The sequence below is a fragment of the Tigriopus californicus genome, chromosome 7 (genome assembly GCF_007210705.1).
Source record: "Tigriopus californicus strain San Diego chromosome 7, Tcal_SD_v2.1, whole genome shotgun sequence".
Classification (NCBI taxonomy): Eukaryota; Metazoa; Arthropoda; class Copepoda; order Harpacticoida; family Harpacticidae; genus Tigriopus; species Tigriopus californicus.
Window position 1 is genome coordinate 14,240,540 of NC_081446.1, and position 18,607 is coordinate 14,259,146.

Below are 18,607 nucleotides of genomic sequence, written 5' to 3' on the forward strand. Positions count from 1 at the left end.
CAACCCTTCAACATTCTTATCCCAGCAGTCAGATTCTCCAGAGATCCCCCCCTCCCTAAGATCCAAATTATCCCGTGCCCATTTATTCACCCTCCTATGATCCAAGCACGGTGGTCCTCCGTGCGCTTGGTGCACCCTCAGTGAGCTCTCACTTGTTTTAGCCATGTGTGTGGAAATACAGGGGACAACACAAGGAGAAAACCATTGGGATGTGATCCTTTTTGTCGTCGTAGCCATTTAGCACATCAATCGCCCACATTAAGTTGAGTTGGGCCAGCACCATCAGCCATTCGAAATGGCTTACCCCTCCATCTGGCACTATTGGAATGAATGGCACCACCATTCGGTAATGGTCGAGATAACTCTGATGAACCAAAGAGTGTTTTTTTTTCTACCGAGGGCCATTGAATTCATTACCGAACATGTGGAGTATGCCCCTAACATTAGGGTAATTGCTTGAAAAAAAAAAGAAGAGGCACTCTCACATCTTTGTTGGAAAGCTCTCATATTTGAGATCGTGGGTAGGTGCTCGTACACATTTCGTGCAGTCCACCTTAGATCTGTGAGTTGGGGAGCGAATCCTTAGGCAACCATTAAACGTGGATTGCTCATATCATCCTTCTTTGGGTTGCAGTATGGTGTTTGTAGTGGCTGAATATGTAGTAGTCCTTGGCGTTTCAATAATGAATCAGGATAGGTCGCCAAATGGTGGATGAGAGATAGATAGTCCACTGACAGACAAGTGAAACTGACAGCTGTGGATAAAGCCAATGTCTTTTCCGATCCATCCAGATTCGTTCCTGAATTGAGGCCGATCGCAAAGGGTTCTCGATTTTTGGGTCCTTAATTGAATTGAAAAGGGAATTGACCACAGACTTTTTTTTTTGACATGGAACGGCGACGCATGTTTGGGTTCTGATCCACGACGTACGTAGTCAAATTAATGCAATTGGATATTTATTCAAGGATGTTCCACGCATCAGTTGCTTCTTATTGGGTAATAAAATGCGGTTAAAAAATCTCCAGCTGGTCTAAAAACTAGAGGTTCTACGCGGCCAGTAGTTCATTTTGTGCCAGAAGAGCGCGCTATGCACAGAGTTCACGATGATTCTCAAACTTGGAAAGCGCGCCACCTAGTTGAGTTTCATGACACTAAGTGAGCTTTATGCTCTTTAACTCTAAGCAGTTACTAATGCTACCTTTTTCGTGGTTGAAACAAATGATGGCCTTCAAAGACCTTCGAAAAGGCTGATGTGCTTCATGAATACTTGTTGCAAATGGCACTGTTCTATTTCTTATGCAAGACTTGATTAGCGTTCTTATTCTTTTTGGAACACAGGGGAAGTGCTTGCGCAGCAATGTCTTTCATTAAAGCTTTTCAATTTCCTTTTAATGTGTATTCTTTGCAACATAGAATGAAGCATTGCCTCTCTTCCTCTTCCAATTCAATCGGAATTGATGAGCCATTAAAATTAATTGAATGAATTGGCCTCAATGCACACGGTCCTGAATACGATTCTTGGCCCAGCTACACCGTGGTTGAAATCACTAGTTTTGGGCCGAGTCCTTTGATTTTTAAATTTGACTCGAACTCAGGTTCAGCAGAGTACGTAAGTCGGGAGAATGGCGTAAGTCTGCATGAAAAACTCGAATGTGTCAAAAGTCTAATCTTGTTCTTGACAAACTAAATAACCCTAATGCATAAGTGCATGCATTCTCAATTGCTGTGTTTGTGCTGGCTTGCATCTTAGATGTCCAGGTCATGACAGAGATAGTGGGCCCACTATCTAATAGCTAAGACTCCACTACTGACACTAAAAAGAAACGGTTATTTAACGCCAAATAATTTGAGTAAAAAATTAAACTTTCTTGTCCATTCATGGCCATCAAGCAAGTGTCTAGAAATCTACTTTCATATTGTAAAACTGGGGTAATTAAAAAGGACAAAAAATAGAGTATTCATTTTATGGCTTAGTCAGTTCATAGTAGGCTGCAAATTTTTTCAAAAAATACAAAAAAAGGAAAACAACTTTTTCTTAATTTTCCACGATATGGATCAAAGTAGGTGAATGTTTGTTTGGGTGCTAGGGTAGGAGGGTTAAGTCTTGTCTGGACAGTGAAGCCAGCCATCACATTGTTCATAAGATATTTCTGATAGGGACTGATTAGCTGACTTGTAAGGAGTTTGGCTAGGATAAGAAAAGTGAAAATATATGGAAAGTACAGCATTGAAACAACAGATGGCGCTGCTTCTAACTTGCCCGACGGACAAAAACTCTTGCCAAAAATTGTTGATAAAAAATGAGCCCATTGTGCTAGTGCTAGAATCTTATCATGAAATATATGTGTTTGAAAGTGAAGACAAGTTAAAGGCATTTTTTGTTGGTCATTGAAATCATATGCCAAATCACATATTGATACTTACATTTATTCCAGATCAGAAATTTTGAAGTAAAAAGACTGGAAATGCAAAATGTGCACAATTTCTGGATTTTTTTCTATGCTAGCAGATTTGCGGTAAACCGGAAAACTGGCTCTTTGAATATTTGAAGAAAGAAGTCTAATCTATAGCAATCTTAAATATTATTGAGACTATTTTTTACATTTAACAAACACAATATTTTTTTTTTTTTTTGCAGATGAAATTAAACTTCAAAATGTCAATGTTCTTCAAGGCTGCTTGCCCACACCTAGACAAGGGAGAGGACAATGTCACTTGGTTGGCTAAACGTTACAATAATCCGGTTTGTGATTGATTTGCAGGAGACCATCCATTCTACTGTTTTACCAGCCAAGTGGTTGGTTGTCCAACATCCAGTGTCTAGAAATCTATGTCATTGTGCAATATATTGAAAAGCTCAGGAAGCAATTGATCCCAACATCTTAAACAAGGAATATTATAATCTAAAATTTCGTCAGCAATCAATGTTCATACTTCATGTGTTTCCAATTTGGGTCAATCTCTGTGAGGAGTGAGTATAATTGGCTGCTCAAACTTGAGTCTGTTATTGAAAGGTGAAAAAGACGTGAGTCCAGACTCCGTATAGTTGATTTTGATTTTTCTTTTATTTCTTGGAAAAACTCTTTGTCATCAAGGTAGAGTTCAACTTTTAGTGCCAAATTGATATCAAACTATTGCTAAACTTTCTTTTAGCATTTGACCATTCCTTTTTTTTCAATTTGCCCAATAAGTAGTGCATTGACTACATAATTACCATTTGTAATTTTGTAGTTCAAAATGAAAATAACAAATTTATCTTGCTTAGCTTTGAATAAACGTTTTCAGTTTTGAAATAAATAAAAGTAAAACTGACACAAAGACAAAAAAATGATTTTAAAGTCAAAAGTTTTTAAAATCATTTACTAGTACTCGTAGTTAAGTAAACACAGCTTCATAGTGCAATCCAATGGAAGTGATGATTGCAAAAAAAGACAAGTCTAAATAACCTTCTTAATAAAGTTCTTATTGGGATGTTGTACATGTTGGGAATTGGGTCAGCAATGAGACATGTTAGGAACCAAATGCTTCTCAAAAACTCTTTGACAAACTCACTGCACCATAATGCTTAAACAATAAGTTGGTCAGCAATATCATCTTGATGATGCTTGTCATCTTAGAGCATATTCCTTAGTTTCTACATTTATTTGTATCCACCTTGATGAAGCAGGGAGGCGTTTACCTCCACCCAATGAAGTGTACAATTGATGAATAATTTGACAGTTTTTTACCAAACAAGTTGTAATAATCAGACCTTTTTTTTTCACTTTACAATACTGAAAGACATTTTTTTCTTTGAAAAAAAGTTCACAAAAATTTGATAACTGAAAACTTTTTTGTCTTTGCAAGGGATGAAATAGATCAATTAATAAATGTAACTTGATCCATTTTTAAATTTTTCCAAAGCAATGGCTTTTTTACTTTGTTCCTAACATGTTTTATTTGTTCATGGAGGATAAATCAAATGTTTTTAGAGACATCAGTTTACTTTAATCCTGAGTTACACAATTGTAGTAAGCACTATGCTAACCTGTATATCATCCTTTTTCACTAATCCTTTCACTCTAATTCCGTAATATCAAATTCATGATATGTTCTTCATTCTTGGTCCTCAAGGAAAAAGAAAAACACCAAGAAAAGCCTTGTGAAAACATAAAAGCATATCAGCTGTTTTTCTTACGAATGTTAATGAATCCCACCAAGGCGCTTTTTTTTGACACAGTGTAGCTGTACGGGAACTCCTCATGGACAACTTGTCCAAGGAACGGAGCAAAGGACGGGTCATTAGAGCGTGAAATAAAAGCGAAGAGGATTTTCTGCCCAACGAAGTCATGAGACGACAGAATTGAGTGGGCTGAGCTCGCAATAGGGACGTAGACGCTGGGCTTTGCTGCATGCAGGCTGTTGTACTGCAAGTAGTAACAATAGTGGTCTTGATGGGAATCACTTCAATTGGGGGAAAAGTTAACGAGGGGCCACAAGCTGGGATAACTGCGGCAAATGACCAAGTGGTGCATGGAATTGCATTATCCGGCCAATCGAAAATCTTCTCTCGGGATCACTCTTTCACTCAGATATTGCACTGCTAAGATTAACAGTAAGGCCATGGCAATGCCCCCTTTTCCCCTTCGAAATAAACCCCTCCTTCCATTGTTGATGCTACTCTTGAAGTCAAACGCTCCGTTTCCATCAGAAAAAGGGCCCTTTTAAAAAGTCACTTTCGCTGTGGGAGAGTTTCGATCAAAGTCCATTTAAAGATAAGTCAGCAGTTCTCAAAGAGTTCTGAACATCTCTCTGTCTCTCTCTCTGTCTGTCTCTCTCTCTCTTGGAATGGCCTTTTAACCAAGTTCATAGACCCCTTTGATATTTTGAGTCCATTGACAGTCAAAGTGAAAATTTTTCAGTTGAGATATTTCAAAAGAGAAGCAGATTTGCCAATTCATTGGGTTCTCGAGTTGTTCGTCACTGATTAATGTCAGACTAGCAGAAGACTATGCACATGCCAAAGGGTGCTCGTCATTCTAAAAGATCCTAATGAACCTCCTAATTCAATTCAGTTCAATCAGACTTCGCCTGAGCAAAAAAACTCCCTAGAATTGACCCAATGAGAGCGGTCGTAGAGTCTCAGATAGAGCTCTCGTTTTAGTCCCATCTCTCTCATCTGAGCTCATTGTGGTGCTATAGGAAGGAGTTCTCCCGTTTTAATGAGATGGGCAATAAGATTAAGTACAAGTACATTCATTCGCTTGGCTAGTGAATTCTTTGTAGTATCTGAATGGGCTTACTGTACGTATCCAAGAGGTTGGATTATAGTATGTGGCCAAGTAGTTTTAGAGGAAATCAAAGAGACTCCAAGATCTTGTGATTCGTAGTCGTCCTGGATAATTGGACTCGCTGGTTGCCACAGCAATTAGCTCCCCCAAGCCACCGATTCTCTTGCTGGGAAGTAATCATTCCAGGAATTTACCTCTTTCAAATGGAAATGAAGCTCACCACAAGAGGCTTCATTGCCTGGAAATGTGATTCTCAACATAATAATACTAAAAGCAACAACAACTAGTCCGATGGTGATTGTTAGGGCTGCAAGAATTTGAAGATACCTAATAGGCCGTACACCGCTTTAAAAGGCAATTTGAGGCTCTTTTTCTCTCCATTTCAACGTGGAGATCGGCCAAAAAATGAGATCACGCATCTCTCATCAAGTGTGTAGTTGATGGCACAAAGCGAGATGATTGCGGGTCTTGCGATGAGAAGCCAAGCAGGAATTCGTCCAGACACAGTTCTATGTTTGGTGGTAGCCTCACACTCTGAAGCTCCAGCACTACCACCTGCAATATTTTCCACCAAGACGCTTCCAGACATATTGAAGAGAGCTCTGACAAGTCGGCCAATAAAGAAAGAGGCATGGAATTCGGTGGCCAACTTGGAGTTTCCGACCCAAAATCGCATTTCATCAGCCTGTCCTGTTGCTCGACAATCAGGTAGTAACTAACTTGGACGACCAAACAGAAGCATCAGAGTCGATTTTTGAGGAGTGTTTACGGGCTAGCATTTACGATTCGAGATTACAACTCGTCCAACTCGTGGCCCTTTGGTCCTCTCTCTGTGGAGGAGAGCATGCTTTAATGTGGCCGCTAGGTTCGTAGATGTTGCCTGAGGCCGGATCAGCTGACTGAATGGCAGAAAAGACAATTCCCCAAAGCAGGTTAAAGGTCCCCTCGTGTTACTCGCTCAACCTGGAAACAGGTGAGAGAGACAGACAGAGACAGACAGAGATAACCCAACCACCTTAGCTAGCCTACACGTATGTAGTAGATAGAACGTAACTCTCTTGTAGGTACGTGAAATGCAAGAACAACGAACGACTCACTCCGTGCACAGTGTACTACTCACTACCTTCCATGTTCTAGCAGCTCTCTATCGGAATTCAGGCTCGGGAAGAAAGGTATACCAACCACCAACCATGCACAATCATCCCGGTCTACGGGCCTTGTACCTCCAAAAGTGATGATTCCATGTCTAGCAAAGGAGTTACACTCCCGCCATGAGGGGCCCTTTTCTGAGGCAGGTAGAGAGAGACCAGAGTGAGAGACACGGCGACAAGTAGCTCATGGTCGTACTTTTCGGGTTGAGTCGATCCGTGAGAAGAAAAAACAGCTGTCATTTGGCAAAACACCGGCAACGCTAATGTGAGATTGAAAACAAACCAAATCCGGCCAGGCTCGACCAGTACTCGACTGGTTGTACCTGGTTGAGAAGGCAGAGGGACCAGAGAGGTGGTAGACACCTTTTCCCCTCCCCTTTAAGACCCCGATGGACTACTGCAACTACTGCCATCCCATCCCCCACACCTTCGACATTGTGATGGACTACTCTTGGGCCAAGATCCTGGATGGATCACTGGCACGGACGGAGAGGACCGACACGATGAGTAGACGGAGACGGGGCTGAGCGCTCGCTTCCTCCTTGGTCCTCTCCGTGAGTGGTGAGGCTTCTCCAGGCGCATGCTGCCGGGTCTACGAACTCAAGTCACAGCTGATTAAGATCATCCTCATTTCCATCGTGAGCAACATCATCAGTCGTCACTTGATCATTGCGAGGAAGGGAGTATCGCGAGTGTGAGACCCAGTGTTGTTGGTTCCCAAAAGACATTATTTGGAATGGATCGATACTATCGATCGTTACGATACATTGTCATTTGATTTTGAGCCGGATCTTGTTTAAGCTCTCCGTAGCTTGAGCCATCTTGTGATTTACAATGAGTGAATGAGGCTTCAGAGATAACTCAAAGAGTGCGTTGGGCTGTGATTGAAGCTACTGGACAGGTTTGCTGAGCAGCCATGGCCAGATATAATTTGAAGACAGGACGTTGTAGTCATGGAGGGATGACCTCAAACCCAAACAGTGGTGGTGCTCATTGTCGGTCTCAATCCATGCCGGAGGCTGTTTACTTCCAGCATATGGTTGGTCTGCCTTTACCTCCTCCTCCACCGCCACAGAGACCGCCATCGCATGGGGCTTTTGTTCCATTTAAGGAGAGTAACTCGACCACTCTACTTAAACCTCCCCGAAGGCCATACTCCAGTGGTTCGGGACTAAGACGATCTCAAACGAATGTGGGGGATCTCAGGAAAGGCAGCAGGCTGTCCTCGGCCACGGGTAGATTTGGATCCTCGCAATATTTGGCACCAAACTGGACCATGGAGGACATGCATTACTCATCCTCCATGTACACCAAACCTCATCATGAACTCTTCTTACCAGCCAGATCTCGATCCAACATTGCCTCTCTATACGCCAATGGAGCAGCCCATGCCAAAGATATCTACTTGAAGTCTCTCTCTCCACCTGGTTATCAACACAGATCCATGGGATTCTTGAGCATGATCCCCGAGCCCATCGGCCGGAACAACGTGAGGCAGACCCAATCCTGTCGGGACGTGAATAAGCCCCTTCATGTGGATTGCAGTGTGGAGTATGATCTCGGGCACCAACCCAAAATACCAAAAGATAGTGCACCTCTTCTGATAATTCATCCAGAGTATCAAGCCATGAAGCATGGGACACAATTGGATTCTGGCCCGTCATCACCTAACGTGTTTGTGGGTCGAGCTCAACCATCCCCACATACCCCCATTCGACCCCCTCCTCTCCATGAAGGCATAACTCAATCAGTGCCTCTTTCAAAATCTGCTGCCATGGGACCTTCCAGGAATAGAATCGCCCGGCACTGCAGCTTCTTAGACTCTACCTTTAATGGAATGCCTCCTTCGAGTGGTAGTCACGGCAGTCAGCTGTTGTCCAACAATACTTCTCTTTCTTCGACATCGAATTCGACTTCGAAGCTGCTACGGACCAAGTCCAAGGCAACGGCTTCCTGTAAAGAGGCCACAGCTCTTCGTGAGAGAGAGCAACGTCAATTGAATCAGATCTTGCACTACCAACCTTTGGCCACTCAACATCCACAGCACCCCCAACATCACCACCCCTACCCTCCCCACCACCACCACCATTCCTCCTCTAATCATCCTGATGTCCTATTTGAGGTAGTTGCAGCCCCGAGTGTGGCTATTCAGACACCCCGAGACAATGTCGGAAGGAGTCGTCAGCCTCCCCATCGTCGGGCTTCGCGGTCATTGTGGGCAATGGATAATTCGGATGAGCAAGGGTTTCACCTGTCCTTGCCCGATCTGAACCCGTCGCTACGCTACCCTAATCAGGCTTCCCAAGACCTCACTGAAGAGAAGAGCCACCAACCATCAGCAACTGACGACAGCACTTCCAGCAGCAGTGGCAGTCACAGCTCCCAAACCCAACGCTTACCACCTTCCAAAGCTCGTTTGAACTTGTCCAGCAAATTAGCAGCGGCCCAGAAATCCTCGCTCGGGTCGAAAGATTCGGCATTCATGATGATGAACAGTGAGGATTCCTCCTCCCCGGGCAGCAATTATGAGATGAATGACATGGCAGGTTACGATTCTGGCCTAGGCACGCCCAGTTCCCTCACCATTGCCGAGGGCGACGAGGGTTCCACAACGCATCACCGTCCTGATCAGCCCTCCCATCGAACGGCAACGGCTTCATCAGGAATGTCATCCAAGTGGAAAAGCAGCATGACAGGTCAGAACCCCAACCACAAGTGCTTCAGCCTTTTCACTTGCTTCTTCAAGTCCTAATCAGCATTTCACATCTCTATCCTTAACAGCTTCCATCCATTTTCCTATCTATTTTTGTACAGAGGCTCTCTCAAATGGGTCTCTCTAGTCGAGCTAACTTACTAATACAGCCAACTTCACCCCAGTCAATATTTCCATTGCTTGAACATTGGTGTTACCTTTGGTCAATTTCGAATTCCGCCCGGATCGGACCTCTGCAGCATTATTTTCTTTGCTTTGTTTGCATTGGCAAAGGGAAGCCACGAATATTGCCAAGCCTGAGGCTCTTGTGGCATTGATGGATTGAGTTGAAATTCAAACTTTTTGTGGAAAAGGGCGTGAATAATGGAATATCGAACCCGGAGAATTCATGGGGCGCTAATCCATTGAAAGATAAACGTAAATATTGAGGGATTGTCGTCATTCGAGCCCTGCGCCTGAATAAGCAATTCCGTGACAATCCCCAATCGGGGTTTTCGGCTCTTTCGGCTCGGTTCACTCGGTAGTTGTGCCCTGAATCAACTTCCGCCCTTTTGAATTCCATCGAATAATCCCTGGATATGAAAAAAGATCGAGCCATTACAATTGTGTCGAATGCGCACAATGCTCCAATTGAACTTGAATACGAGGTGCTCCCTACTCCCTTCTACATTGAAAATATCGCCATCCCAACAACATCTGTTTCGAGGGCCCCAGGATTCCAAGTGTCAAACGAATCCCTCGACAAAATGACGTCGTCATCTTCCTCAGAAGAAAACGGCCCATGATTAATTGAATATCACGACATTTCCATGACATTCTTTGTCATTTCAAGCCAGTCCAGCCATCCCATCTGAAATACCGTCGTCTGCCTAGCTACTAGCATATGAGAGTGAGTTGTGAAGTCTTAAATGAGTAACTTGTTCGCGTACTTGGTTCACAAGTCGGGGAGAGCCAAGAAGAGAAAACAATTGAATATAAATCAAACGCGGGGAACATAATTAACGATTCGTTCTTTGTCAAGTGTAGTCTCGAACAAAGACACATTGTTTTCTCAACAATCAAAGTACAAGCCTGGCATACTAAGAACTGCTGGTTATTTCCTACGTGCACCAATAAGCCCAACTCAACCAATAAAGTCCGTTGGCCGGACACCTCCTCCCTACATACTACGTATACGCGATCATAAAACCAGTTATTCATTTTTGTTATTTTTTGCTCGCGTCTTGGCTGGACAATCTCAAGATCGAAACTGACAAAGACAATCATCCTTCTCCATCTGAAAGGAAATGCCAACCCTCTGAGGTGTTTCAGTACTTGTGAAGGATTGATGCGCACTTCAAACACATGCACAACTCTCGAGTTGACTCAGAGACAGAGAAAGAGAGGTGTTTTGTCAATGGATCAGAGACCCGAAAAACCCTCATATTTTTCCATCCAGAGACAAGTGCAATCCGGGCTGCATTTACCCGTCCTCTAAGCGCCTGTCAGATTGAGATGAAATGAGATTGAAAAATAAGATTTTTTTTTTCCGCTTCTTCTTCTGAATACTGAGAGGCCAATCTCTGTTGAGATGGGTTCTGATGATTGTCACTTTAAAAGCTCATCAATTAGGGCGGCTCCATTAAGTGAAAGAAGACGCGAGACTCAAGCAGTTTTGTCGTGATGATCCACAATCGCCTGACTATCAGACCGAGTGTCTTCGAGCTCATTAGACGATGATTCCAGGAGCCGATTCTGAGATCTCACCTTGGTGATGACTCGAGAGGCACGCAGTGATTCCTTGGAATAGAGACTAGCTCCATTGTGATCGTAAATAATTAAAACCCACGCTGAACCCACTGAGCCGCTGGGTTGGTTTGAGGGCCTGGTTGAAGCCAAGCATGCGAGCAACCCATCGATGGGCTGGTTGCCGGTTATGTGTACACTCCGATTACCTGACAGGAACGTAAGACACCACCGAGTCAATGGGATCAGGGAAACCCAAGCCGCGCTCTTAACGTAATTTAACATGATATATTGCTTTGCATAATCACCCAGGAGAGACGAAGAGGAGGTTCGAGTCTATCTCGGTGGGATACTTGGGTTGACTCCCAGGGCCTTGAGAGGGGTATAGCATATTATATACACATACGTACATACACACTGAGCACACAGCTGCCAAACACATGAGTTCAAAATTAACCTGATTAGCAACTCTTTAGACTGAGGAGCGACCAAGGCCTCGTCAAAGTAGTGGGTTGAGTTCAAGTAGTTTGTTTTTGACTGGCAAATTTCAGTCCTGAAATTGTGGCCATAATTCAATCTTGACGCCCGACGCTTACCCAGTCATGAACAACGACGACAAGACCAATTTTGGCCTCATGAGCGAATGGCTTCATTTCACATTGATCTTTTGAAAGTGCTCTCGTCAGTGAAACAAGCCCCAATTGTGCTTCCAAAGTATTCTGGAAGTCTGAATTCGTTTTAGACTTGCCAGGTGGTGTTTGGATAAGGACCTCCAAAGTCCGTTCTGTTTGCACTGGCAAATGATGGCTGCTCTTGAACTTGCCTTTCCCAGGAATACCATCTTCTGAGGAGTCCTAATATGTACATCATTCTCATCCAACACCCTCACTCCCAACCCACACTCTGGCAGACAACAGCCATGTAACCTAATCGAACTTGCATCCTGGGCACAAAAAAGAATGTCGGCAAAATTTTTCAGAACCTTCGAGTGTAGGATTTCAAGGTTATTCGGGTCAGTTCTGAGACTGGCTCATCTCGCTCCATGAATGGTCTTTGTTAAGAGTGATATTCAGAATTTTAGGGGGTCTTTTCACGTTGCCATGCGTGTGCGTGCGTGTGTGTGTGAAATACATTCTCATCATCATTTCTGGGCATTTTGAGTCCACCTTGGCAATCAAGGGGGGGGGGCCTGCAATGAGGAATAATATTTCGTGCCTGAGTCGTGAACGAGGCAATTGACAAACCCTGTTGACAATCAAGATCCATCAAAATGGCCCACCAAAAACAATAACCACGACTTTGTCAGACCGAGCTAGCAAGATGTGGATGCCAAAATATGTCTTCGTCGTCTTACGGGACGGAAGTGAAAACATCTCAAATCGATCCCAAGGTTGTGTGTGAATTTGAATAAGACACAGAAAGCAACGATCAAATCCCACATTCAACGCAAATTGTATCGTTCGTTTTGATACCAGTGGCGCAAAGCGCAAAGCGCAAAGCGCCAAGCGCATTCTTCCTGGGATTCTTTTCCTTGTTCATCCACTTTGAAAGGTGCTTCATCACTCGAGTCTGCACTGAAGCCAACTGGAATGTGGGTAGAAATTTGTTTTAACCCGATGCTTTGGTGCTTTGGTTGCATTCCCGAGTATTTCCAGAATGTGTCTCATTCTTGGGACGTTCGTTCCCATTTCTGTGGGTCTGCAATATTTTTGCCTCCTAATACCTCTCTGCATTCCCCTCTTGGTGAATCGTTCGCAATTTGGTTTGAGTGATTTGGCAGTAATTGAATTCTTTTCAACGATGGTTGGGGACATGGTTTCCACATACGTGCCTCTATTCGCGACAAAAACCACGATTCCTTGCCAAATTGCATTTCGACAATGGGCGTTGAAGAAACCCGTTCCGAGACAAAAATCCAGATCCCAAGGTTCCGATTCGCGTTGCATAACAACAATCGAGCACTGACAATAAACATTGACTATTTTTGAAAGCAGGTTCTGGGATCGTTTAGATTGATATCATGCTTGACTTTATGATTCGTATTGGTTTTATGTTATCGACAAACACGTTGACTCCTGAAGTCCCCCGACAGGTACAGAATCTCTGCCAACAACCTAAATGTCTGATAAACCGTTGAAAAGTCGGGTGTAAAAGATGGTGTCAAGACCGTTTCTCATCGCAGCACCCTCCAAATATGGAGCGGATTTTTTTTAGGTCCAGGTTTTTTTTTATTCATAAATGTAAACCAAGAGCAAACTGGAAACCCTCTGAGTTGTCCGCGAATAGGATTTCCAGGGCTGTCATGCAACATTAGCAAGCAAGGCGACGGAAGAAGCATGTGTTGTTGGACGTGACAATCTCCGTATTCATCACATTTCTCGGGGTTGCCATGAAAGGAGCACTTCTCCTTTTTTGCTTCTCCTTCTTCGTCTTCTTCGTTTTCCTCTGTTCGCATTCCAACTTTGGCCTCCGAGCTGCTCCACAACAGGATTTTGCCACTCAACCACGTCGTCCAGGACTTCATTCAAACCGAGTTTCTCCCCGTCAAGACCTTCCCCAGTTCCCCAACAAACGTTGTGTAGCCCGACGTCTCTCTCTCTCTCTATCTGTGGGTCTGCTTTGAAAGCGAATCCATATCCTCCACATGCATCTGAACATATGTGTGTACGAAGAGATCCGAAGAGTTCGTGCCTCGTAGTATTTGTTGGAGGAGAAGGGTGGCTTTGAATAGGAATGCTATTTGGCCTGCTCAGCACAATCAAAGGTGCTGCTGCTCTTGGTAGTGTACTGTATGCATTGCTGGATGTATGTAGGCTGCCTGTCTGCCTTTCTTCTTATCTTGGCATGAACGAAGATAGAATTAAACGCAAAAAGAGTAGCTCTCGGAGCAATGTCGAATGGCTCCCGCATGAACTGATGAGTGACATAAAAAGCCTTGCCTCTCATCCATCCAGCATCCGTGTATTTACATGACCCGAACAACAGCCCCTGTTATGTAGTTCCTCTAATAATAAACTATTCCACAGAGACACTCCAATGCACATCTGTACCAACTATAGCACAGTGTACCCTCCGAGTATGTAGTACACTAGTACAGTAGTAGGGCACCTTCCACAAGTTGGACTTCAAAAATCGAGATACTTATCTGGAATTCATTCTGGAGTCGAGGATCTGGGAATGGCCTAACGGAATAGCCTAATTTTGTCCGAAGAAAGAGATTACTTCCAAATCCTAATGGAACTCGGTGGAGATATCGCCCCAAATATGGGAAAGACCGGCAAAAAAGGACTCGGGGGGGGGGGGGGGGGGGCATTACTATGCACATTGAATCTCAAATGGAGGGCAATTTCTTACCCTCGAACCACCGCTAGAGATTCCTCTTAATTCTCACGGATTTCAATAAATGGTGAGCCCCGGAAATTGTGACCGAAATGAGATGATCCCACCAACACCACGTTGGGAAGTCTCCACCCTTCTGGAGAAAGAGGTCAAGCCCTAGGTGAAGTGTACTAGAATACACAATGGGCCAATTGATTAATGTCCAGGGAGTCTCATCCACTTCTTCATCTTCGCCTTGGTCGACTTCACTTTCTTCGTTTTTTATGGGCGTGATTGGAATGAGATGAAGGATGGGAACGGAGTCGATGGCGCTCCAATTTCTGGTACCACCCTCATCACCGACTGCCCTACATGGCAGGTGAAATAAATTGATTCAATTTAAGTTGAAAGCGATGAGCTTGCATGATCGTGGCCTTTTGGATTTATTGGCCAAATGCGGACTTTTAATCTGATTCAATTCCCAACTCCCAACTCTCACTTGGGTATGAAATGAGTGCATCATGGTTCGCTCTCCTCTCCAATCTAGGGCCATAATTTACTCACATGAATCCAGTTTAATGATTGGAGGTTGATTCAACTAAAAATGAAAGTCAAGTTCAGACACCTCCAGTCTCAAATCTCTAGCCACTTTAGACGCTTCTAACGGCGACATTTCACAACTCAAATAGCAGTGGTCGATTTGAAACTGTTTACTACAGTAACACTGAGGTTTCGGAGCCTCAATGAGAAATAAGAAAGAGCTCCTCTAACTTAAGAGAATGTCAAATCATTCAGGTCTCTTTCAATCATTCAATACTACGAAGAGAGTGCTTGTCATCAAATGAGACACAGCGAGCAATTTGAAGGAGGGATTCCAGGTTCTGATTCGAGGAATGGAATGCAGAGGTTATTTGCTTTGAAATGTGCGATCCTTTCGCTAGTTCACTAATCTTGCCAATGTGAGCCTTTTTTGTTGCTGTTATGGATGCTCATCCAAGAAGCCCATCCGAGAAGCCGATTTTCCACCCGTTGAATAACATGCATGCAAATCATGCACATGAGGATTATTCACCCTTTCTCTCCACGATTGGGATGCAGATCAGGCTTCTCGATTCTCAAAAAATTGAAAGTCATCATTCTAGATTAAACCTCGAATAGCGACTGCTGAAGAATGAAATGGTTTCCCTCTTTTGAGAGTGGAACTTGAGAATAAATCGGCCATGGCCAATTTATGAAATGTGATGTACTACACTCTCTCCGTGATCAGGTATCAATAACCATAAAATCATGCAGATAAGCATCAGCGTTTGTCCAATTTATTTTTATCGGGATCTTTTAATCAGTTCAACACTTATCTGCGTGAAATAAAACCCTATTCGGATTGGAAGCATTTGCAATTGACTCGCCTCATCTATCATTCCACCCCAGTCTAAGCGTCCATTTTCCTCTTCTCAGTCTCGATTACATTAATAACGACTATAATGATGATTCTCCCAAAGCAACCTCCACGATGCTTCTTGGACTTCTTAATAAGCATATCTACCGGTTCGAGATAGTGTCACCATTTAAAAGAGCCATATGATCTGGAGGACCTCCCGTCCTTCCCTCACTTATATTCTTCCTTGCCTTTGTCCAATCACCAATATCTGGTCGTTAAGTAGTTTATGGCATGCCAGTGTGGTCCATTGGTACCACGTACCAGTAGTAGCCTCCTCCTCTACACCCAATGAATTTGAAACTGTCTCGTCCCCTTATTTCTCTCCTCTCTATGTAGTGAGTGTAAGTCAAGAGACCACCCAGGACCAATTTTTGATGAGGTGTGAGTGGATTTGTTTTGGCCCAAGACACATTCGTTCCTCCCCTCTGGAAAAAATGGAGGGGCTCGCAGGCATTCACCAAGAAAGAGCTCCTCTTAAATTGCCACTTGAGACATCCATCATATACAAATGAATTCAGATATCCCAAAGAACGTAAAACCACGGTCCAATCGTCCTCTGGCTGATCATGGTCTGAACCACTCAGGAGAGGTGATTATGAGGCTGGAATCTTATCAGACAGAGGAGCTCACTGACCAAACAAATATTGGCATTTGAACTCAACGATTGTATTTGATCATGATTGCACTGGACTGTGGGCTCCTCGCACTTGATGGCCGTTCAAATTGTCAGTTCGGGCAGTTAGTGTCAACTTTGAGCAAAACAAACAACCACGACAATCACCATGGCCAAGTGCACTCAATTATGGGAGCTAGACAAGCTCAGCAATACATACAGTAGGCAGATAGGCGCTCATGAAATCAGCCAATAAAATCCTGATAAAGTGCCGTGATAAACAGTTTGGACACTCAGGGACAGGGACTTTCGTCACACATTTTATTTGGCCGGATTATCCAAATATTTCGGCCAATATATACATATATATCAATAAATAGCAGCCATCGCCATCCTCTAGCCAAGAATCCTCTGTCACTCTAAATTTACAATGGGTTTGACAAAGAATGATACGGCTAGATGAATGGGATTTGGCATCAATTTGAAGCAAGCTCATGGCTATTTGCCATTGATAAGAAGTGCATGGCTGAGAGTGATGGATGTGGCATTTTTGCCCATGGATCCAAGGGTCAAAGACCCGCTCTCGTTTAGCTCTTAATTGGAAGGTCCAAAAATAGCCCAAACTGAAATTGGGACCATTTTCAAGCCAGCTTTGAACGCATATGGTCGTCATTAACGTATCAACACATCTCGAGTTCGGAGAACAAAAACTGGAACAAAACAGCAGGAGAGAAACGGAGAAAAAAAAGAGAGAGAGAGAGACAGTTAGAGTGTTGAATTTTGATACAATCGAGTCCAGACCATCACTTATGTCGAACGATCAAACCTTGATTTGAATAGTCCTTCCTCTTAAGGATGTTAAGTACTGACCATTTTCAATAATGACCCAACCATCAAAGGACTCTCTCTCTCACTCAGTCCCAATGTAAATGGGTGGAATTCTTATTGTGTCTTTCCGCTAGAACTGTCACTTTCTTCTCGACAACTTCAATGGGATTATGGTCAATCTCATTTCGCAGTCGGGGTCTCTCCAAGAGCTCGTCGAACTTCACCCTACGTATACCCCGAGGTTCAGCCCCTCAGTTTCAGCAATTTTCTCGGATTGCACCCTGGGGTTCAGAGGGTTGTTATTAGGAGGATCAGCTATTCTTCGAATCGTATTCTTCCTCTTCGCCCAATTGGAATAATGAAAGTGGTGGTCAGACATTTGGCTCTCAATAGAAACTGTCACCCACCCACCACCCCTGTGACTCTTCACTTACTACTTCGTCTTCCTCTCTTTACTCTGAAACTCTTCCAAGAGAAGAAAAAAAGGGGGTGGAGGGTTGGGTTGCTTTGGGGTTGCTTTGTGAAACAGGATACGCTGATTTCAGGGCTGCAAATGACGACCTCTGCGACTGCACTTGCCGAGGCTGTGGTCAATACAAGACGACTAGCTAAAATGATTTGTTCTCCTCTATTGCAGGTATGATGGCCCGAGAACTAGGTTAACATTGTTTACTCGCCTAAGACTCGTGAGTACTTTCAAAACAAATGACAATCCCCCATTTTGGGTCCTCGGAGACGCTCGGTGCTCAAGAATTGAAGAAGTGTTTACAGTTCTTGGGCTTTCGTTTCGTATTTCCAAAGGAGCTGTTTGTTTTCAGAGCAATTTGGGCAGCGCTCGAGTTTTCTTTTTCAATATGAGAAGAATCATCAGCGTCAAGCGAGTACTTGGGTCACCACATGTGAGCTTGGTAAACAAACCACTCTTTGAAATCCAAGATTTTGTCGACATTGCTCGTCTCAACTCAAACCCAGTTGAAGTGAGTGCAAGGTTTGGTCACTTGTGTGCCGGAATACTCAGAATACTACTATACTCTCGAGGTGTAAAGTTACTGTTGGGAGCTATTTGTGAGGGAGGAGCCCTGGAAAACAACTTCGGAGATTGTCCTTTGACCTTAGAATGTGATCAGAAAACACCTGCTAAGAGTAATATTCCATGAGAAATGAAGACAATGCGAGAGAAGGTGGGGAACTGTCGAGACTGACTCAGAAAACGGCAATGTTGAGAAAGAGAAATCGGTGTTGAAGAGGATCTTGGAAAATGTGAGCTTGAGAATGATGATCAAAACCATCAAAGATGTCAAAGCAGATGATGGTTGGAGTTGGATCATTTTCTTGTCAGCCCGTTTCTCGCGTTTTCATGGCGAATTCCAAGTAATGACTGCAATTGAAAGTGGGGAAAGGCAAACAATCGCTGGCATTGTGTAAAGTTTTGACTACATTCTGGGATATCATCACAACCATCAAAGCATCACTATCGCTCTAAAAATCTAGAAAGTTTCGAAACTGTGCCGACATTCACGGAGACCGAAAGCTGATTAAACGTCAAGCCA

The 18,607-nt window shown here is 43.7% G+C and overlaps 1 protein-coding gene across 1 annotated transcript in view; it reads left to right on the top strand.

Annotated features, from left to right (window-relative positions):
* Nucleotides 1-6,003: 6,003 nt before the first annotated feature.
* LOC131883442 (uncharacterized) overlaps nucleotides 6,004-18,607 on the top strand; it is a 20,701-nt gene continuing 8,097 nt past the window's right edge. The window contains exon 1 of the mRNA XM_059230918.1: nucleotides 6,004-9,118. Within this exon, the coding sequence (XP_059086901.1) occupies nucleotides 7,339-9,118 (1,780 nt within the window). The 5' untranslated portion in view covers nucleotides 6,004-7,338. The remainder of the gene's footprint in view (nucleotides 9,119-18,607) is intronic.